At 43.6% G+C, this 23,476-nt stretch overlaps 1 protein-coding gene across 1 annotated transcript in view; it reads left to right on the top strand.

Moving 5' to 3' along the window:
* LOC115206149 (ras GTPase-activating protein 2-like) overlaps positions 1-23,476 on the top strand; it is a 45,563-nt gene that overhangs the window by 7,685 nt on the left and 14,402 nt on the right. The window contains exons 3-14 of the mRNA XM_029772799.1: positions 330-433; positions 588-682; positions 9,337-9,413; positions 16,913-16,996; positions 17,138-17,210; positions 17,474-17,550; positions 18,351-18,452; positions 21,318-21,468; positions 21,979-22,127; positions 22,233-22,347; positions 22,529-22,603; positions 22,736-22,859. Of these exons, the coding sequence (XP_029628659.1) occupies positions 330-433; positions 588-682; positions 9,337-9,413; positions 16,913-16,996; positions 17,138-17,210; positions 17,474-17,550; positions 18,351-18,452; positions 21,318-21,468; positions 21,979-22,127; positions 22,233-22,347; positions 22,529-22,603; positions 22,736-22,859 (1,226 nt within the window). The remainder of the gene's footprint in view (positions 1-329; positions 434-587; positions 683-9,336; positions 9,414-16,912; positions 16,997-17,137; positions 17,211-17,473; positions 17,551-18,350; positions 18,453-21,317; positions 21,469-21,978; positions 22,128-22,232; positions 22,348-22,528; positions 22,604-22,735; positions 22,860-23,476) is intronic.

The following is a 23,476-nucleotide window of genomic DNA, read 5'->3' as shown; positions in this document are numbered from 1 at the left end:
TTTAGCACCTGCTCTTTAATGATTGCTGATGGAGGGCGGTCTATGCATAAGGTTTGTGTTGTTATCGGTGTGTTGTCTTCTGGCCCTTCAAATAGTAGCCTGGTCCCAGATCTGTTTGTCTTGCCAGCTCCTTGTCACGAGTTGTTTGGCAAGACTGCAATAACAGCTCTAGGATCAGGCTAATCAGTCCTAAACCCTTCTCAATCAAAAGCCAACAAAGTTTTCAGTAAGTGTTCCCTTTCCACAGAGGTCAGCGTGTTCTCTGAACGTAGCCTAAAGATGGTGTTTTGCGCTTCACTAAAACGACTTCCTGTGTGGTTGTTTTTCAGCCCTTTCTACGGCGAGGACTTCTACTTTGAGATCCCACGACCATTTCAGTGTTTGTCCTTCTACGTATTCGCCAAGGGTGTTTTTCAAAGGGACCTGCCTGTCGGTGAGTAGAAACTGACACACTTATATATATATATATATATATATATACATACATACACACACACACACACACACACACACACACAGCTACCCTATGCTTTCAGCTGGATGATTTCCAAGTATGTTGACGTCTGTCTGTCCATGTGTGGTTTCAGGGAAAGTGTCCATCCGGAAGGAGGAACTGTGTAAATTCAGTGGGAAGGAGCACTGGTTTGGCCTGCAGCCCGTGGACCCTAACTCTGAAGTCCAGGTGGGTGTCAGTCAGACAGTGTTCAGACATCTTTATGTGCACCCAGTTGGTTTGGGGAGAAAAGTTCACCTTCTAGTCATTGTGCTAGTTCTTGTATGCGGTCATTCAGCCACCATAAGGCTGTCCAATGCTATTGATTGTAGTTAGTCACCAGTCAGACATTTTGGCTTGATCCAACTGTCTCTGCAGCAGACACCACCTCCTCACATCCTGGTGTTGTATTCTCTCTATGCTGAGAGGCTTGGTAACCGGGCTGATATATATATTTTTTAAATCAACAAAAAATAATTTCACCTTTATTTAACCAGGTAGGCAAGTTGAGAACAAGTTCTCATTTACAATTGCGACCTGGCCAAGATAAGGCAAAGCAGTTTGACACATACAACAACACAGAGTTACACATGCAGTAAAACAAACATACAGTCAATAATACAGTAGAAAATAAGTCTATATACAATGTGAGCAAATGAGGTGAGATGAGGGAGGTAAAGGCAAAAAAAAGGCCATGGTGGCGAAGTACATACAATATAGCAAGTAAAACACTGGAATGGTAGATTTGCAGTGGAAGAAAGTGCAAAGTAGAAATAGAAATAATGGGGTGCAAAGGAGCTAAATAAATAAATATAAATACAGTAGGGGAAGAGGTAGTTATTTGTGCTAAATTATAGATGGGCTGTGTACAGGTACAGTAATCTGTGAGCTGCTCTGACAGCTGGTGCTTAAAGCTAGTGAGGGAGATAAGTGTTTCCAGTTTCAGAGATTTTTGTAGTTCGTTCCAGTCATTGGCCGCAGAGAACTGGAAAGAGGCGGCCGAAGTAGGAATTGGCTTTGGGGGTGACCAGTGAGATATATATATATATATATATATATATATATATATATATATACCTGTGGGAGCGCGTGCTACAGGTTGGTGCTGCTATGGTTGAGATAAGGGGGGACTTTACCTAGCAGGGTCTTGTAGATGACCTGGAGCCAGTGGGTTTGGCGACGAGTATGAAGCGAGGGCCAGCCAACGAGAGCGTACAGGTCGCAGTGGTGGGTAGTGTATGGGGCTTTGGTGACAAAACGGATGGCACTGTGATAGACTGCATCCAATTTATTGAGTAGGGTGTTGGAGGCTATTTTGTAAATGACATCGTCGAGGATTGGTAGGATGGTCAGTTTTACGAGGGTATGTTTGGCAGCATGAGTGAAGGATGCTTTGTTGCGAAATAGGAAGCCAATTCTAGATTTAACTTTGGATTGGAGATGTTTGATGCGAGTCTGGAAGGAGAGTTTACAGTCTAACCAGACACCTAGAATATGTGGACAACTACAAATACCTAAGACAGAACCGTCCAAAGTAGTGATGCTGGACGGGCGGGCAGGTGCGGGCAGCGATCGGTTGAAGAGCATGCATTTAGTTTTACTTGTATTTAAGAGCAGTTGGAGGCCACCGAAGGAGAGTTGTATGGCATTGAAGCTCGTCTGGAGGGTTGTTAACACAGTGTCCAAAGAAGGGCCAGAAGTATACAGAATGGTGTCATCTGCGTGGAGGTGGATCAGAGACTCACCAGCAGCAAGAGCGACATCATTGATGTATACAGAGAAGAGAGTCAGCCCAAGAATTGAACCCTGTGGCACCCCCATAGACTGCCAGAGGTCCGGACAACAGGCCCTCCGATTTGACACACTGAACTCTATCAGAGAAGTAGTTGGTGAACCAGGCGAGGCAATCATTTGAGAAACGAAGACTATTGAGTCTGCCGATGCAGATGTGGTGATTGACAGAGTTGAAAGACTTGGCCAGGTCAATGAATACGGCTGCACAGTATTGTTTCTTATCAATGGCGGTTAAGATATCGTTTAGGACCTTGAGCGTGGCTGAGGTGCACCCATGACCAGCTCTGAAACCAGATTGCATAGCGGAGAAGGTGCGGTGGGATTCGAAATGGTCGGTAATCTGTTTGTTGACTTGGCTTTCGAAGACCTTAGAAAGGCAGGGTAGGATAGATATAGGTCTGTAGCAGTTTGGGTCAAGAGTGTTCCCCCCTTTGAAGAGGGGGATGACCACAGCTGCTTTCCAATCTTTGGGAATCTCAGATGACACGAAAGGGAGGTTGAACAGGCTAGTAATAGGGGTTGCAACAATTTCGGCTGATAATTTTAGAAAGAAAGGGTCCAGATTGTCTAGCCCGGCTGATTTGTAGGGGTCCAGATTTTGCAGCTCTTTCAGAACATCAGCTGACTGGATTTGGGAGAAGGAGAAATGGGGAAGGCTTGGGCGAGTTGCTGTTGACTGGGGTAGCCAGGTAGAAAGCATGGCCAGCCGTAGAAAAATGCTTATTGAAATTGTCAATTATAGTGGATTTATCGGTGGTGACAGAGTTTCCTATCCTCAGTGCAGTGGGCAGCTGGGAGGAGATGCTCTTATTCTCCATGGAATTTACAGCGTCCCAGAACTTATTTGAGTTTGTGTTGCAGGAAGCAAATTTCTGCTTGAAAAAGCTATCTTTGGCTTTTCTAACTGCCTGTGTATATTGGTTTCTAACTTCCCTGAAAAGTTGCATATCACGGGGGCTGTTCGATGCTAATGCAGAACGCCACAGGATGTTTTTGTGTTGGTTAAGGGCAGTCAGGTCTGGAGAGAACCATGGGCTATATCTGTTCCTGGTTCCAAATTTCTTGAATGGGGCATGCTTATTTAAGATGGTGAGGAAGGCATTTAAAAAAAATAACCAGGCATCCTCTACTGACGGGATGAGGTCGATATCCTTCCAGGATACCCTGGCCAGGTCAACTAGAAAGGCCTGCTCGCTGAAGTGTTTCAGGGAGCGTTTGACAATGATGAGTGGAGGTCATTTGACCGCTGACCCAGATGCAGGCAAGGAGGCAGTGATCGCTGAGATCTTGGTTGAAAACAGCAGAGGTGTATTTAGAGGGCAAGTTGGTTAGGATGATATCTATGAGGGTGCCCGTGTTTACGGCTTTGGGGTGGTACCTGGTAGGTTCATTGATAATTTGTGTGAGATTGTGGGCACAAGCTTAGATTGTAGGATGGCTGCGGTGTTAACCTGTTTAGGATAGGGGGCAGTATTTTCACGGCCAGATAAAAAAACGTACCCGATTTAATCTGGTTAGTACTCCTGCCCAGAAACTAGAATATGCATGATTTGGATAGAAAACACCCTAAAGTTTCTAAAACTGTTTGAATGGTGTCTGTGAGTATAACAGAACTCATATGGCAGGCCAAAACCTGAGAAGATTCCATACAGGAAGTGCCCTGTCTGACAGTTTGTTGTCCTTCAGTTGCATCTATCGAAAATACAGCATCTCTGCTGTAACGTGACATTTTCTAAGGCTTCCATTGGCTCTCAGAAGGCGCCAGAAAGTGTAATGGGGTGTCTGCTGTCTCTGGGCGAAGAACAGCAGGAGAATTTGTGAGAGGTCAGCCTGGGAACAGTGACACTGGAGATGCGCGTTCATGAGAATTCTCCATTTTTTTCTTTCAGCCTTTGAATGAATACAACGTCGCCCGGTTGGAATATTATCGCTATTTTACGACAAAAATGGCATAAAAATTGATTTTAAACAGCGTTTGACATGCTTCGAAGTACGGTAATGGAATATTTTGAATTTTTTTGTCACGAAATGCGCTCGCGCGTCACCCTTCGGATAGTGACCTGAACGCACGAACAAAACGGAGGTATTTGGATATAACTATGGATTATTTGGAACCAAAACAACATTTGTTGTTGAAGTAGAAGTCCTGGGAGTGCATTCTGACAAAGAACAGCAAAGGTAATCCAATTTTTCTAATAGTAATTCTGAGTTTGGTGAGGGCCAAACTGGGTGGGTGTCAAAATAGCTAGCCGTGATGGCCGGGCTATGTACTCAGAATATTGCAAAATGTGCTTTCACCGAAAAGCTATTTTAAAATCTGACACCGCGATTGCATAAAGGAGTTCTGTATTTATAATTCTTAAAATAATTTATGTATTTTGTGAACGTTAATCATGAGTAATTTAGTAAATTCACCAGAAGTTTGCGGTGGGTATGCTAGTTCTGAACATCACATGCTAATGTAAAAATCTGGTTTTTGATATAAATATGAACTTGATTGAACAAAACATGCATGTATTGTATAACATAATGTCCTAGGAGTGTCATCTGATGAAGATCATCAAAGGTTAGTGCTGCATTTAGCTGTGGTTTTGGTGACATATATGCTTGCTTTGAAAATGGCTGTGTGATTATTTTTGGCAGTGTACTCTCCTGACATAATCTAATGTTTTGCTTTCGCTGTAAAGCCTTTTTGAAATCGGACAGTGTGGTTAGATTAACGAGAGTCTTGTCTTTAAAATGGTGTAAAATAGTCATATGTTTGAGAAATTGAAGTTATAGCATTTTTGAGGTATTTGTATTTCGCGCCACGCGAAATGGCTGTTGACTAGCGTCCCACACTGGCTGTTGACTAGGGTGGGACGCAAGCATCCCACCTAGCCCAGGGAAGTTAACATGCATGAAACCAAGGCTATTACGGTTACAGAAGTCATCAAAAGAGAGCGCCTGGGGAATAGGAGTGGAGCTAGGTACTGCAGGGCCTGGATTCACCTCTACATCGCCAGAGGAACAAATGAGGAGTAGGATAAGGGTACGGCTAAAAGCTATGAGAATTGGTCGTCTAGGACGTCCGGAACAGAGAGTAAAAGGAGCAGGTTTCTGGGGGTGATAAAATAGCTTCAAGGTATAATGTACAGACAAAGGTATGGTAGGATGTGAATACAGTGGAGGTAAACCTAGGCATTGAGTGATGATGAGAGAGATATTGTCTCTAGAAACATAATTGAAACCAGGTGATGTCATCGCATGTGTGGGTGGGGGAACTAAAAGGTTGGATAAGGTATAATGAGCAGGGCAATATGCTCTACAGTGAAATAAGCCAATAAACACTAACCAGAACAGCAATGGACAAGGCATATTGACATTAAGGAGAGGCATGCTTAGCCGAGTGATCATAAGGGTCCATTGAATAGTGAGGTTGGTTGGGGCCACAGCGATTCAGACAGCTAGCAGGGCCATGGGTAGCAAGCTGGCAGAAGATGGTCTGTTTTTACCCACCTTGTGCGTTTCCGTCGGTAGATTAGTGGGGTTCCATGTGGTAGAGGGGACCAATCCAATTGGCAAAATAGTTAGTGGCCCAAGAAAATTGTCCGATAGACCTATTCAGATAGTAGCCAATAAGACAGCTAACGATTAGCGGGCCGCAGATGGGCGTTCAGGTTACGTTGCGACGGAGGGGCCAGTTGGGCAACTCCCTCGGGCAGATAACGTCGGTAGTCCAGTCGTAAAGGCCCGGTGGGGCTCCGCATCGGCAGTAAAATGGGTCCGGATAGGTGATTGTAGCCCAGGAGTGGCTGATGGAACTCTTCAACTGGCTAGCTCTGGAATAATTGATGTTTGCTCCGGACCGACGGTAGCCAATAGTCACTCGGATAGCAGCTAGCTAGCTGCAGGATCCAGGTGTAAATGTCCAGATCCTGCGGTAGAAATCCGGGGATATGGAGAGAAAAAAGGTCCGGTATGCTCTGGTCTGTCGCGTTGTACAAAAACTGCCGATAGCTTTTCAAGCTAAAGGATAGCTGATGACCGCCAACCGTGGTTAGCTGTATACTAACGTGGCTAGCTGAACTCCAACGCTAGCCAGTGAACTGGCTAACTTCTGGCTAGCTTCTGTTGTGGATTTCAGATTTGAGGTGAATAATACTTTTTTTAAAACAATTGGTGAGGTGGGTTGCAGGAGAGTGTTTTGAAGTTGAGTTTTTAGAAAGAAAATATATAAAAAGATATGCAAAGAAAATATGTGTGTATAATATATATAAATATATATATATATATATATATATATATATATATATATATATATATATATATATATATATATATATATATATATATATATATATATATATATATATATATATATATATATATATATTATACACACACACGGGACAAGACGAGGACAAAGGACATCTGACTGCTATGCCATCTTGGAGGAAGGCTCACTGAGGCTCTAGCTCAATTGATTTAAAAATCAGTTCTCACATCATCTCCTCCCCTTCATCTGCACTGATTAGAAAATACTTGACTGGTGGAAGCTCGTTGTTTGGCTTTCACCTAGTCAGTTCTTTCATATCAGTGATGAGGATGAACTTTTTAGAAAATTGAGAAAATGTTTTTCTGATGTCAGGACTTCTGGCTCAAAGTGAGGGTTGGGGGGGATACGGAAAGACTGAAAAAAAATAAGACTTCTGCTCTCCGAGATGTATCCATTTGCTTGTCTTCTTACACTCAAATTGACTTGATATGAGGCTCTCTTTAAGCGTCTGCCCTGGCTGAAAAGCTACAGATGCCTCTCGGTTACATAATGGTGTCTTTTAACCTGGTGGTGAGTTTTTTTTTTTTTTATTTTATTTTTTTTTGTTCTTGAGTAATGAGAAGATTTTAGGACACTGAAATCTGTCGGAGAACGGGCTGACATAATCCTGTGTCCTACTGCCACAGCATCCTGAACTGACCTAAGCCAGCAGACATGTTACCCAATCACTGTAGGCTGTATAGGACAGTTCCATGTAACCCTATTTCACTCCAGTTGTAGCATTTCATAGCGGGTGCCCTAGTCTGGGCTATTCTGAGGAGTGTTTTTCTACAGTAACTCACTCTGGAGATGACCAGGGCTGCCTCCCCAACTAGAGACACAGCTTGAGTCCAGGAAGAACGGAAGGACACTGAGCCGAGTTGGCTGTGTGTGTCTGTGGGCGTAGTGTCAGTTGGGCAACACCAGACGAGGACACTGTTAGCTAGGCTAAATCCTCTACGAAGAGAGCAGCCATATTTGATTTGAAATGAACTATGCTGCTTACAAGCTCCCCATTCAGAGAGATGTGTGGGGGAGATGGACACGGGTAGAACCCTAATGTTTCTGGTTCCAGTCTCGCTCATCTCACTGTAAACACACGGTGCTCGTCTTCTCTAGGTATTTCACAACGCACAGCATTTTTATTTACTGTTGCAAACCCGCCGTTCAAAGGGCTCCTTTTACAGTGTCTAAGGAAGTGTATCCTCCCACACTCTCCCCTGTCTCTCATTCTTTTGCTCTCTCTCATTCGCTCTCTACCCCTTTCTTTACTTTTCTCTTTATCTCTCTTGACTTCTCTCTCTCTAACTGGTCTTTCTCTCTCTCTCTCAGCAGAATCCCAAGGTTGTTACCTCCTGCCGCTGTCACGTTGTACAAAGTTGTCATGTGTGAAAACAATTGTAGTGGAGTGGCCCTAGTCTAGGCTGCCATGAGTGTTTGCTACAGTGACTCACTCCGAAGTAGGTGTTCTAAGTTTTGTTACATCGGTGATGGACTGCAATGTGTGTGCGCTTGTGTTCTCTCTCTGAGAAAGGGGTTGAAATTGATGCAGCAACTGTGAGTGCAGTTAGTGAGAAGAGCAGGAGTGGGTTAGAGCTGGTATCTCCTGTGCGGTTGTTGGTAGTATGTAGAAGTTGCCCTTTTAGAAGTCGCCTGTTTATGGGCTTCCCGGCCTAATGTTTAAGTTTAGGGCTTGGGGAGGGTAATCTGTTCCTAGATCTGAGCCAAGTGGCTACTTGTACGTGGACCTGATTAGTACAATACAGGCCAAGACATGTTTTGAAGGTGAGTGGCAGTGATTTTGGTTGCTTTCATTAGGGCATGTGTGAAAACCCCCTTAGTCCAGATAGTTCTTAGTCCAGGTAGTTCTTAGTCCAGGTAGTTCTTCCCTGTTACAGTTCCTTCGTTTGGTGTCTAATAAACATGACCCTGGTGACATTAGCTCAGCCCAGCAGGCATGCCAGGGTAATTCTCACCATGTTGGCCAAGGCTTATCTTCCATTAGCGACCACGTAAGCGACAACAATCACTATCTGAGCTCAACTCGTAATGTACTGCGGAGGGGAGAGTGAGTGCTCGCTGGTATTTTTTGTTTGTTTTTGTTCTCTCTGCCTCTCTCTGACACTTCCGAAGGCTAGGCAGCAGCCTTCACCACATCCGACCTGATAAAGACTTTGAGCGTTGGTTCACATGACAGCAAGCTGTGGCTTATCACACACCCTGATGCACACACAACCACTACTAACCTGAAGCCACCATAGAGAAACACTGGGGAGGTTAGAGGAGCCAGCCTTACTCATATCCACCACTTTAGAATGAACGTTTAACTCATTCATAGAGTAGGCTGCACTATGAATGTAACCTAACCTCTAAAAGTCAATTATAAATATATGTTCAGAGAGGACACCTTTAAACCAGGCCTCTCTTTTGTAGTACCCATTGTTACAGCAGCCATGGCTTATTTAGAATGTCTTGTGAATAGATTAATATAATAGATGAATTTTACTCATTTGGTAACTTTGACTTGCAAAATACTGTGCTCCACCTGTACCTCTCCCTCTGTGAGTGAATGAAGGAATGGAACACACCTACTCACCTTTTTATCCCCTTTTTTTTTCTTTTTTTTTTTTTTTCATACAGTACTCATTTGCATAGGATCTGGCATTTATCACCAATGTTGATAGGAGAAATACTGACGAAATCCTGTTGACTTTTAGTATACTCTGATATCGTGACGTCTCTCCTCTCCTAGGGAAAGGTCCACCTGGAGATGCGTCTGAATGAACTGATCATAGAGAACGGCTCCATGTGCCAGCAGCTACTGGTCCGGTGAGTATACTGATCCAGGGTCAGATTGGTTTCTTCTCCCTCGTGGGTAAGGTTAGGATGGGGGGGTAATATAATCTGATCCTAGATCTGTGGTTAGGGGCACCTACTACCTCAAGAAGCATTGGAGGACTTTAACCCAAGTACATAAACATATGTGGACTTTCTCTATGCAGTCTTATGTGCTGTCAATATAGCCTTTTGTTTCTGGCTTTGTCTGGGCTAGATCACCCAACGCCATAAAGCCTCCCAGTCAGGCACCAACAGGCTCTAAGGAGCCAGAGCCCAGAGACCCAACCACGGTTTACCCTCTCTTCCGTTCCCTTACCGCAGCTGTTTTCTCCTACTCTGGAATTCACCTCTGCTGTGTTCATTTCCAACATCCTCCAGTCCACACATACACACACTGTACAGACCCACAGCTCTCACAAACAACCTGTGTCTCCTCTGTCGGAGTTTGACGGTGCATCCTACTGTAGTGCTGTCCCTGAGCACTACCTTTGGCATTGCGTGTATGTTTGTGCATTTCCAAGAGATCGTCATCTCGTGTGTGTGTGTGTGTGTGTGTGTGTGTGTGTGTGTGTGTGTGTGTGTGTGTGTGTGTGTGTGTGTGTGTGTGTGTGTGTGTGTGTGTGTGTGTGTGTGTGTGTGTGTGTGTGTGTGTGTGTGTGTGTGTGTGTGTGTGAGAGAGACAGTGGATGATGTTGTTGCTCGTCGGCACTCATTCAAACCGCGGTGAGCAGGTTAATGAGGAGGAAGTGATGGCATCTCGACAGGAAACTGCTCTAGCACTGCTCCTACCTCTGTGGCCGCTGGCGTCTCAGAACCACGGTGTGTCACCGATACCTCTTCACTGTTAATGGTCCTCTCTACCCTGCCCTATCACTGTGGGAGGATTAGGGTTGCAAAGCTAATGCTCATTTACCAAAGTTACCAGAATCTTTGGTAATTGCCATGTATTTTCTGTTAATCTATGGTAACTTGGGCAATTTATACTTGAATAACTTTTTATTTGTAAGTATTCATTGTTAATATACACTGAGTGTACAAAACATTCAGAATACCTGCTCTTTCCATGACAGACTGACCAGTTGAATCCAGGTGAAAGCTATAATCCTTTATTGATGTCACTTGTTAAATCCACTTAAATCAGTGTAGATGAAGGGGAGGAGACAGGTTAAATAAGGATTTTTAAGCCTTGAAACAATTGAGACATGGATTGTGTATGTGTGCCATTCAGAGGGTGAATGGTCAAGACAAAATATTTAAGTGCCTTTGAATCAGTGGAGGTTGTGAAGGGGAGGACGGCTCATTACGATCAAATCAAATTGTATTTGTCACATGCGAATGGTAGAGGTAGACTACCCTCTCGGCGACGGATCCATACAAGGCACCCGGACCTTCATTCTCGATACCTCTTTCTCCTGCGAATGACTTGGATGAGGGCCTTGTCGTGCATCTGAAGTAAGTCCTTCCCGTCTGACTCGTTGAAGAAAAGGTGTTCCTTCAGTACGGTGTGAATAATCACTGTCCTGATATCTAGAAGCTCTTTTCAGTCATAAGACACAGTGGCAGAAACATTATGTACAAAATAAGTTACAAATAATGCAAAAAAAACATGCACAATTGGTTACAGGATCACAAAATGGCAGCCATCTCCTTCGGCACCATTCTAATTTTTCCCAGCAGCGTTGGTACGGTGAGAATGGAATGGTGTCAAACACATGGAAACCATTTGATACCATTCCACATATTCCCCTCCAGCCATTACCATGAGCCCGTCCTCCTCAATTAAGACGAGACAACAACCTCCTATACTTTGAACGGGGTATGGTATTTGGTGCCAGGGCGCATGGGTTTGTGTCAAGAACTGCAACGCTGCTGGGTTTTTCACGCTCAACAGTTTCCTGTGTGTATCAAGAATGGTCCACCATCCAAAGGACATCCAACCAACTTGACACAACTGTGGGAAGCATCCCTGTGGAATGCTTTTCAGCACCTTGTAGAGTCCATTCACTGACGAATTGAGGGGGGGGTGCAACTCAATATTAGGAAGGCGTTTTTAACGTTTTTACACTCCATGAGTTTCCAGTGGATAGACCACATGGTTCAAGAGAATATTGCCTAATCACTGAAAAGCATCTAATCAACTATGGCATTATTTTCAATGGACTCTGCAACTCTTCCAGCTTTTGACTTTTTTCACAACTGCCACCAGTTTGATGGCAAAAAATGTACTAAACAAATACATATTGACATAGTGAAATAAGTGTGTAAAATATATATTTTATATATTAAACACCAATGCTATTAAAGGTTATGGTTTATTTAGGATGAGTGTTTTACAGGATTGTCATTCAATTTTTTTGGTTTATTATTGAATTGTTTTACATGTGATAAGGCCACACAGGGCCAGAGATAATTACTCATGTGTGATAATCTGAAGTACCCAAAAACGCTACTAAATGTCATTTTATAAAATTCCCCCCCAAAACTTGAAAGTTAACAAAATTCTGGTAGTTTACTGGTAAACTTAGAAAGTTTACAGTAATATACCCTCCCTTTGCAACCCTAGGGAGGACACACACACACACACTGGTGTCACTTTGTGCACTGTTGTTGTCTGTGTCACTGCTACACGCACTGACTGGGCTATGGCGACGTCATTCTTACAGCATACAGCATCATAGATAGCTGTTCATTAGTCTCATGGCTGAGTGAGTGGGTAGGGAATATCGTCATGACACCCTAGACAAACCATGCCTACACTTCCTGCCTTTCTGCCTGTCTCTTCTCTCACAGTTGCCTAATTTGTTATTCATTTGTTCATTCATTCACACTTTTGGTTGTGTCCTGTGCTACTAATTTGCATTGCATCCTGTCTAGTGTTTACCTAGCCCTTATTCTGGAAATATGACCTGCCCAGTCAGGATGTGCTACTACCCTCAATTGAGATTTGTTTTGTCAGGTGGATACTTGTTGTAAAAGTGTACTAGCCTTACTTTAAAAATAATAAACAATAGGGATAACTTGACAACTAAACATCTCCTGCACCACCAGAACATCAACATACACTATATACAGTGCATTCAGACCCCTTGACCTTTTCCACATTTTGCTACGTTACAGCCTTATTCTAAAATGAATGAAATACCCCTTCATCAATCTACACACAATACCCCATAATGGTAAAGCAGAAACATGTTTTTAGACATTTTTACAAATGTATAAAAAATAAACTGATCACGTTTACATAAGTATTCAGACCTTTTACTCTGGACTTTGTTGAAGCATCTTTGGCAGCTGTAACAGCCTCGAGTCTTCTTGGGTATTACGCTACAAGCTTGGCATGCCTGTAATTGGGGAGTTCCTCCCATTCTTCTCTGCAGATCCTCTCAAGCTCTGTCAGGTTGGATGGGAGCGTCACTGCACAGCTATTTTCAGGTTTCTCCAGAGATGTTCGATCGGGTTCAAGTCCGGCTCTGGCTGGGCCACTCAAGGACATTCAGAGACTTGTCCCGAAGCCACTCCTGAGTTGTCTTGGCTGTGTGCTTAGGGACGTTGTTCTGTTGGAAGGTGAACCTTCACCCCAGTCTGAGGTCCTGAGCGCTCTGGAGCAGGTTTTCATCAAGGATCGCTCTGTACTTTGGTCCGTTCATCGTATCCTCGATCCTGACTAGTCTCCCAGTCCCTGCCGCTGAAAAACATCCCCACATGGTGCTGCCACCACCATGCTTCACCCTAGGGATGGTGCCAGGTTTCCACCGGACGTGACACTTGCATTCAGGCCAAAGAGTTCTTGGTTTCATCAGACCAGATAACCTTGTTTCTCATGGTCTGAGAGTCTTGAGGTGCCTTTTGGTAAACTCCAAGTGGGCTGTCATGTCTATTTTTTACTGTGGCGTGGCTTCTGCCTGTCCACTTTACCATAACGGCCTGATTGATGGAGTGCTGCAGAGATGGTTGTCCTTCTGGAAGATTCTCCCATCTCCACAGAGGAACTCTAGAGCTCTGTCAGAGTGACCATCGGGTTCTTGGTCACCTCCCTGAACAAGGCCCTTCTCCCCCGATTGCTCAGTTTCGCCGGTCGGCCAGCTCTAGGAAGAGTCTTGGTGGTTCCAAACTTATTCCATTTAAGAATGGAAGCCACTGTGTTTTGGGGGACCTTCAATAGTGCAGACATTTTATGGTACCCTTCCCCAGATCTGTGCCTCGACCAAATCCTTTCACGGAGCTCTACGGACAATTCCTTCGACCTCATGGCTTGGTTTTTGCTCTGACATGCACTGTCAACTGGGATCTTATATAGACCTGTGTGTGTGTGTGTGTGTGTGTGTGTGTGTGTGTGCCTTTCCAAATCATGTCCAGTCAATTGAATTTACCACAGGTGGACTCCAATCAAGTTGTAGAAACATCTTAATGATGATCAATGGCAACAGGATGCGCCTAAGATCAATTTCGAGCAGTGGTGGGAAAAGAAAAAGAAAAGAAAATGACTCAAGTGAAAGTCATCCAGTAAAATTCTACTTGAGTAAAAGTATTTGGTTTTAAATGTACTTAAGTGTAAAAGTATAAATAATTTAATATGTCTTATATTAAGCAAACCAGACAACACTTTTTTGAGAGCCAGGACACAGTTCAACACTCAAGACAAATTTCACAAACAAAGCATTTGTGTTTAGTGAGTCTGCCAGATCAGAGTCTGTAGGGATGATCAGGGGTGTTCTCTTGATAAGTGCGTGAATTAGACAATTTCTGTCCTTGCAAGTATTCAAAATGTAAGGAGTACTTTTGGGTGTGAGGGGAAAATGTAAGGAGTAAAATGTACATTTAGTTTCTTTAGGAATGTAGTAAAGTAAAAGTTGTCAAAAATAAATGGTAAAGTACAGACCTAAACAACTATTTAAGTAGTACTTCGTTTTTTTACTTAGGTACTTTACATCACTGATTTCTAGTCTCAAAGCAAAGGGTCTGAATATTTACACTACAGTTCAAAGGTTTGGGGTCATTTAGAAATGTCCTTGTTTTTGAAAGAAAAGCACTTTTTTTTCTCTCTCTATCAAATTGATCAGAAATGCAGTGTAGACGTTGTAAATGACTATTGTAGCTGGAAACGGCTGATTTAATTTTTTTAATTAAATATCTACATTGGCGTACAGAGGCCCATTATCAGCAACCGTCACTCCTGTGTTCCAATGGCACGTGGTGTTAGCTAATCCAAGTTTATCATTTTAAAAGGCTAACTGATCATTAGAACCCCTTTTGCAATTATGTTAGCACAGCTGAAAACTGTTGTTCTGATTTTAAAGAAGCAATAAAACTGGCCTTCTTAAGACTAGTTGAGTATCTGGAGCATCAGCATTTGTGGGATCGATTACCGGGTCAAAATGACCAGAAACAATGCACTTTCATCTGAAACTCATCAGTCTATTCTTGTTCTGAGAAACGAAGGCTATTCCATGTGAGAAGTTGCCAAGGAACTGAAGATCTTGTACAAGGCTGTGTACTACTCCCTTCACAGAACAGCGCAAACTGGCTCTAACCAGAATAGAAAAAAGAGTGGGAGGCACCGGTGCACAACTGAGCAAGAGGACAAGTTCATTAGTGTTTAGTTTGAGAAACAGATGCCTCACAAGTCCCCAACTGGCAGCTTCATTAAATAGTACTCGCAAAACACCAGTCTCAACGTCAACAGTGAAGAGGTGACTCTTGGATGCTGGCCTTCATGGCAGAGTTGCAAAGAAAAAGCCATATCTCAGACTGGTCAATAAAAATAAAAGATTAAGATGGGCAAAGGAACACAGAGGGACTTACTGTTGACGTTGAGACTGGTGTTTTGCGGGTACTATTTAATAAAGCTGCCAGTTGAGGACTTGTGAGGCGTCTGTTTCTCAAACTAGACACTCTAATGTACTTGTCCTCTCGCCTTCAAATTAGTGGATTTGGCTATTTCAGCAACACCTGTTGCTGACAGGTGTATAAAATCGAGCGCACAGCCATGCAATCTCCATACATTGGCAGTAGAGTGGCCCGTACTGAAGAGCTCAGTGACCTTTTCAATGTGGCACCATCATAGGATGCCACCTTGTCAACAAGTCAGTTCGTCAAATTTCTGCCCTGCTAGAGCTGCCATGGTCGACTGTACGTTCTATTATTGTGAAGTGGAAACGTCTAGGAGCAACAACGGCTCAGCTGCAAAGTGGTAGGCGACACAAGCTCACAGAACAGGACCCCTGAGTGCTGTAAAAATCTGTCCTCGGTTGCAACACTCACTACCGAGTTCCAAACTGCCTCTGGAAGCAACGTCAGCACAAGAACTGTTCGTCGAGAGCTTCATGAAATGGGTTTCCATGACCGAGCAGCCGCACACAAACCTAATGCGCAATGCCAAGCATTTGCTGAAGTGGTGTAAAGCTTACTGCCATTGAACTCTGGACCAGTTTTAACACGTTCTCTGGAGTGATGAGTCACGCTTCACCAATCTGGGTTTGGACCAATCTGGGTTTGGCGAATGCAAGGAGAACGCTACCTGCCTGAATGCATACTGTCAACTGTAAAGTTTGGTGGAGGAAGAATAATGGTCTGAGCTGTTTTTCATGATCCGGGCCCCTTAGTTCCAGTAAAGGGAAATCTTAACGCTATAGCATACAATGACATTCTAGATGATTCTCTGCTTCCAACTTTGTGGCAACAGTTTGGGAAAGGACTTTTCCTGTTTCAGCATTACAATGCCCCCATGCACAAAGCGAGGTCCATGCGGAAATGATTTGTCGAGATCGGTGTGTAAGAACTTGACTGGCCTACACAGAGCTCTGACCTCAACCCCATCAAACACGTTTTTGATGAATTGGAACGGCGACTGCGAGTCAGGCCTGATCGCCCAAAATCAGTGCCCGACCTCACTAATGCTCTTGTGGGGCTGAATGGAAGTCCCTGCTGCAATGTTTTAACATCTAGTGGAAAGCCTTCCCAGAAGAGTGGAGGCTGTTATAGCACCAAAGGGGGGGACCAACTCCATATTCATTCCCATGATTTTGGAATGAGCAGATTTTGGAATGAGCAGGTGCCCACATACTTTTGGTCATGTTGTGTAAGTGAAAATTGCACGTTTCTATGTTTTGTAGTTAAAAGATTGAGTGAGTGTTTCCAATGACTTCCTCAACCGATTTATTAGATCATTAATAGGTAATGACTACTCATAATTGGTTAAAATCACACGATGCATTGGAAATATATCTTTTTTTACTACAAAACACAGAATTGTGCCATTTTCACATGTTGGTTTTGGGGTGGTGCTGGAGGTAATAAATGGGAAGTTTAAAAATTGTGGCATTTCCCTTTTTAATGAATATACAAAAATGTCATGTGCATGTTTACAGTTTCTGTAGCATGCATATTTCATCTATGTGGCATATTGTGAGTGGTAGGTCAGATAGTCAGAACACCGTATATTGATATGAGAAACACTAATGTCAATCTTCCGTTGCTTTTGTCTCCCCCAGGATAATAGAATGCCAGGGCTTGCCTCTGATCAGTGGACAGAACTGTGACCCGTATGCCACTGTCTCGCTCGTTGGGCCTGCCAGGTAAGACTCGACTACCATCCTCTGCAGTGGAACATGATTATGGGCTCACTTCAATTTGAGGCATTATTTTATTTTTTATTCTTTCATATAGACCCCCGTGAGAAAGGTTTGAGTATATTTCTGACTCTTCTGTCTCCTTAGGTTTGACCAGAAGAAAACAAAGGTGAAAAAGAAGACCAGTGACCCTCAGTTTGAAGAAACTTTTTACTTTGAGGTAAACGTAATTTACATCTGGCAGCTCATGGCATCTCAGTTTTATTCCAAATTGAAGAAAACTGACTGAAAATGGGAAGGGACTACCAGGACTTGTCCAGTAAGAAATGCTCACATTAGTTTTCCATTCCAAAAACATTTCAACCATTTTCCATTGCATGCCTTAATGAACGCAAGTTACATGTCTGGCTGATTTTTGACGGTTCATGAGTTGTTATTTGCTGGAGAGGACTGATGTAAATTCCATCTTGTTGTTGTCACCAGGTCACAAGGCCCAACAGTTACACAAAAAAGTCTCATTTCCAAGTAGAGGAGGAAGACATTGAAAAGCTGGAGATCAAGTGAGTGTGCCGTCTCTTCTTGTTTCCTCTTCTTTTCCTTCATCTCTTGTTTTCTCTTCTCTTTCCTCTTTCTTCCTTTCTCCAATTTTCCCCTCATCTTTCCTCTATGTTCGCTCTTTTCTTTTTTTACCCTGTTCTCTTCTTTCTTTTTCTTCTCTTTTTTCCTCCATTTTCCTTCCGACCTTTGACAGAACATCTGTGGGTTGGTTTTTCCCCACACTGACAAACAGACCACCATACCTCCATCTCTCTGGAGCGACTTCTCATCGGTAGTCGGGAGAGGGTTTTCAGTGTGTTTTGAATTAAACCAGATTTGATTGTAATTGTGTTTGTCACAACAGGTGTAGTGTGTAATGCAAAGATGGTGGTTAAGGATCTGTGGGGTCTGTGTCTCTGTTTGCATCACTCACAGCGGACTGACACATAGCTCACTGGGTTTACAGTGGGGTAAGACTAGGCTGGGCAGAGAGGTAAACACGCATGCATGACTTTCAGGGTTGGATTTGAGGTGATTTTAATCGCATGAGTATTTTCCAAGTGTACTGCAATTTGTATACTTCACACAGGTAAAGACCAACACTTCAGTGTATTTTGTGTTTGTGTTAAGATATATATGTGGTTGTGTTTTCCATGAGTGTGTCAGTCAGCCAATGGTGAAGTGGTGTGTTTGGAAAGGGAAGGGGCATTGGTCCCTTATTTGTAGATATATATATTTTTTTTAAGGTGTATTTGCAAATATCACATTCAATTAGAATGTGTGATTTGAATCTCTCTCTCTCTCTGTGTGTGTTCTTCTGCAGAGTTGACTTGTGGAACAATGGGAATTTGGCACAGGATGTTTTTCTTGGGGAGACGCGGGTATCTGTCAAGATCCTGCGAAATGACCACATTCACAGGGCCTGGTAAGAACGGTGACATCGCAGGTTCACCTCGCACATTTGTCTTCCTGATGCTTCCGCGCCAGGTTTCTCACACCAGCTTGGGAGATTTCACATACTGACACACCAATATGCAAAGGTGCACGTAGCATTCGCGTGCCCATAGGAGCCCACCGCTCTAACTTCTAACTACATACTCAAACGCACTGATTGCATCCTAAATGGCACCCTATTCCTTATGTACCGCACTACTTTGTACCAGAGCCACATAGTTTGCTAGGAAAATTGGGTGACTTTTACACACTTTTCTCTCACATGGACACGTTGTGCACTCACTGCACGCAGCCACACGCCTGTTGCTGCTGCTGATCCCAACCTGAAGAATGTAATCTGACTGCAGCGCTAGCTAGCTATGTGACATGAATGGACTGATTAGCAGATGACAAGGACAGATACGGGGACGTGACACAGAGGCTCTTACGTACTCCGCTGCTGCTCGCCTCGTTTTATCAGCCGCCAGAATCCGACGCTCCTACGTCACACCCCTCACAGTGCTGAGTTTCTTTCCGCGTAGATCCATGGATGCTAGATCAGATCTGCACATTGTGGGGCGGCTGTTAAAGAGCTGGGCCAATACTCAGAAATAATCTGGGTAGGAGTACTGCTGATCTAGGATCAGGTCCCCCCACCGTCCATATCATCTTATTCATTATTAAACTGATCAAAAATATAAATGCAACAATTTCAAAGATTTGACTTGGTTACAGTTCATATAAGGAAATTCATATAAAAATAAATAAATTAGTCCCTAATCTATGGCTTTCACATGACTTGGGGGGCATAGGCCCACCCACGGGGGAGCCAGGCCCAGCCAATCAGAACGAGTTTTTCCCCACTAAAGTGCTTTATTACAGACAGAAATACACCTCAGCACTGAATGGCTGTAAAATTCTCCTATTGATTTCTCCTGCCGGAGCGGCTTCTGTTGTCAAACTGGGAAAACTGTTCTGGCTTTGTTATCTAGTGGACAACTACAAATACCTGGGTGTCTGGTTAGACTGTATACTCTCCTTCCAGACTCACATTAAGCATCTCCAATCCAAAATGAAATCTAGAATTGGTTTCCTATATCGCAACAAAGCATCCTTCACTCATGCTGCCAAACATACTCTCGTAAAACTGACCATCCTACCGATCCTCGACTTCGGTGATGTCATCTATAAAATAGCCTCCAACACTCTACTCAACAAACTGGATGCAGTCTATCACAGTGCCATCCGTTTTGTCACCAAAGCCCCATACACTACCCACCATTGCGACCTGTATGCCCTCGTTGGTCGCCAAACCCACTGGTTACAGGTTATCTACAAGTCTCTGTTAGGTAAAGCCCCGCCTTTTCTCAGATCACTGGTCACCATAGCAGCACCCACTCGTAGCACGCGCTCCAGCAGGTATATCTCACTGGTCACCCCCAAAGCCAATTCCTCCTTTGGTCGTCTTTCCTTCCAGTTCTCTGCTGCCAATGACTGGAACGAAATGCAAAAATCTCTGAAGCTGGAGACTCATATCTCCCTCACTAGCTTTAAGCACCAGCTGTCAGATCAGCTCACAGATCACTGCACCTGTACATAGCCCATCTGTAAACAGCCCATCTATCTACCTACCTCATCCCCATACTGTATTTTTCACCCCAGTATCTCTATTTGCACATTCATCTTCTGCACATCTACCATTCCAGTGTTTAATTGCTATATTGTAATTACTTTGCCACCATGGGCTATTTATTGCCTTAACTTACCTAATTTGCACTCACTGTATATAGACTTTTTATTTTCTTTTGTTCTAGTTTATTATTGACTGTATGTTTTGTTTATTCCATGTGTAACTCTGTGTTGTTGTATGTGTCGAATTGCTATGCTTTATCTTGGCCAGGTCGCAGTTGCAAATGATAACTTGTTCTCAACTAGCCTACCTGGTTAAATAAATAAATCTAGTGGAAATCGCTCTGTCATTCCCTGGTTGCTAAAATTCGATACTGTTAGCTCAATTTCATTTTATTTGAGAAAACAAGCACTGAATAGTGTAGGGAATCATTGTACCATCAAAATTGTAACACAACAAATATAGTTTTTACAGCTGTTTGAAGCTGGTAGACCAAAACCGAAAGTTGCTTTCGGTTTTGGTCCACCAGCTTTAAACAGTGGTTTCAAACAGCTGTTTTCAAAATGATAAACAATTCCGTGTAGCACCTGGAGATGAACCTGTGCCAGATCCTATCCCCCGGTCTAGCAACTCTACATCTGTGTTAACTTTTCTGACCGGTTCCTTCCTTTGTGTCCTCAGACTGCTTTGAACACCGCGATGGTGGTGTTCTGTAAACAGTGTGTGTGCGCGCATCTAGGTGATAAGTTTTATGCAGATACCGATCTATGCGTTTGGCATGAGGGCCTTGAGACTAGTGTGTAGAGAGAGGGAGAGAAAGGGAGGGATGATTGTTACATGCACACTGTAACATACAGACCCACAACTATACAAATATTTAGCAGATGTTATTCCGGGTGTAGTGAAATGCTTGTGTTCCTAGCTCCAAAAGTGCAGTAGTATCTAACAATTCACAAAAATACACACATCTAAATGTAAAAGAATGGAATTAAGAAATGTATAAATATTAGGATAAGTAATGTTGGAGTGGCATCGACTAGAATACAGTATATACATATGAAATGAGTGTAGCATTTGCGTCTCACCACTAGGGTTGTGATATTATGGTAACTTTGCCCAAATGTGCAACCCTAATCACCACTGTCAAAAACAAATGTGTCGGTTGGCCATCACTCTGTATAGCTGACTGGGTGTGTTTTTGTTGGGTGTCTTTCCCCTGGTCCACAGGTATCTCCTCCAGCCCAAAGGGAATGGGAAGTCCAAGACAGACGACCTGGGCTCTCTGAGGCTCAACGTAACCTACACAGAGGACAATGTGCTGCCATCCGCCTGCTACACACCGCTCCGTACGCTGCTGCTCAAGTCCCCAGACATTAAGGTACTAACCTCAGACCTGTCTTGTTCGTCTGTCTGTCTGTCTGTCTGTCTGTCTGTCTGTCTGTCTGTCTGTCTGTCTGTCTGTCTGTCTGTCTGTCTGTCCTCATTAAGGAACTTAAAGGAATTGCTAGCTGATAGGCTTCCAGTCATTGCACTAACGCCAGTTAGCATTGGCTCGCGAAACTGCCTCTAACTTCCTTTATACCGGACATAAAAATGTTATCCACAAGTTCATCTGACTCTGGGGAAGTAGATAAAGGGCATCATTGCCAAAATCCCAAAGTACCCCTTAAAGGAAGAAAGTTGTGAGTGTACAGTCGAGGACGCATAGGGCCGTCAATCGGTGAAAACTGTCAGTGGCCAAACATTGCCCACATTGTATTCCACACCGTTGCCAATAGTTTGTCGTGAGTGGAATTGCAGTCAACCAATAACCATTAGTGGATGACCAATCATCGCTCACAGTACGGTGCCTTTATCTCTGTCTCTCTTTCTCTCTTCTCCCTCTCAGCCCATCTCGGCGTCAGCAGCCCACATTCTGGGGGACATCTGCAGGGAGAGGTATGAGGCTGTGCTGCCCGTGGTCCGCCTGCTACTCCACCACAGCCGCTTGGTGTCCTTCGTCTCCGCCATCGCTGCCCTGGAGCTGGAGAACACTCAGTGAGTAGTACACACTTCTCATGGGCCCTATGGGCTCTGGACAAAAGTAGTGCTCAATAAAGTGAATAGGTATCCTGACCTCTGAACCCGGTCTTGTCTGTCTAGGGAGGCCAACACCATTTTCCGTGGCAACTCCCTAGCAACACGCTGCATCGACGACATGATGAAGATTGTAGGGCGGAGCTACTTGACGGTTACCCTGAAGCCTGTATTGGATGAGGTAATGTACATCATATATTACCTAGGTAATGATGTGAGCAAATTGATTATATCATAGATTAACACCGATCCTCAGAAGTAAGCCGTGCTATGAACCACATCATAAAAGCTCATTAACCTAGGAACAACATGTTTGAAAATGCATTCAAAACTCAGCATAACATCTTCAGTTTCTTTTGTAGATTTGTGAATCAAACAAAACCTGTGAGATTGACCCGATCAAACTGAAAGAGGGAGATAACGTTGAGGTCAACAAGGTACAGTATACATTTGTCCGGTGCATCGCGAGCTTGCTATCAGTGTATTGTGTAGTGGTGGGCTGGTATACAGAATGAAGTGTTAATAAGCGACGTGTGTGTTCACGACGTGCGTGTTCGTCCTCTCTCCAGGAGAACCTGCAGGGGTACGTTCAGAAGGTGTTCTCGTCCATCACCCAGTCCAGCTCCAGCTGTCCCCCGCTCATGTGTGACGTGTTCCGCTCGCTGCGTCAACTGGCCTCCAAGCGGTTCCCAGGTGAGCAGGGCATCACACGCATCTTTATCCTCTCTCCTCACCTTCATCCTACCTCCTCATCCTCAGCAGGATTTCAACATTCCTCAGTCACAGCTCTCTCATCGATACTTACTGTGCCTCATCACATTAGAGAGAACGTCCACTTACCACAAAAAAAAAATTCTGAGATGTTTTCATACCGCAAATATCGAGTTGATCTTGTGTAGATCCTGTTATAAGCATTTGTGTAGAAAGGTCCAGGTTTCTATCCAAAGGAAAAGATGATAGATTGGATACAGAAATATTATGCCAGTCTTTCCCAAGTATTATCTAGTTACTTTATCAGGCTTTTTTTATAAAGTATCTTCCATCAGTAAGCAGTATGTTGTAGAGACCATGTCCACCATGAGGTGGAGCCAGAAGCCTGACTAAAGTGCAGGAGGTTGTCTCGTAGTATGTATGACAGAGGCCTTTAAAGTAAAAGCTAGTGTTGGAGCTTGGTACTGGTCATGTTCTCATAAACCACCATGCTTATACAAATTGGAACCTTTTTTAAAGGGATAGTTCACCCAAATAAAGAAAACACATCCTTTTTTGTTCTTACCATTTGAGCAGTCAATGGATAAGGACAGGGAGCA

Source organism: Salmo trutta, chromosome 13, assembly GCF_901001165.1.
Source record: "Salmo trutta chromosome 13, fSalTru1.1, whole genome shotgun sequence".
NCBI lineage: Eukaryota > Metazoa > Chordata > Actinopteri > Salmoniformes > Salmonidae > Salmo > Salmo trutta.
The sequence above is the reverse complement of the archived record's forward strand: the minus strand, read 5'-3'. Positions and strand labels throughout refer to the sequence as shown.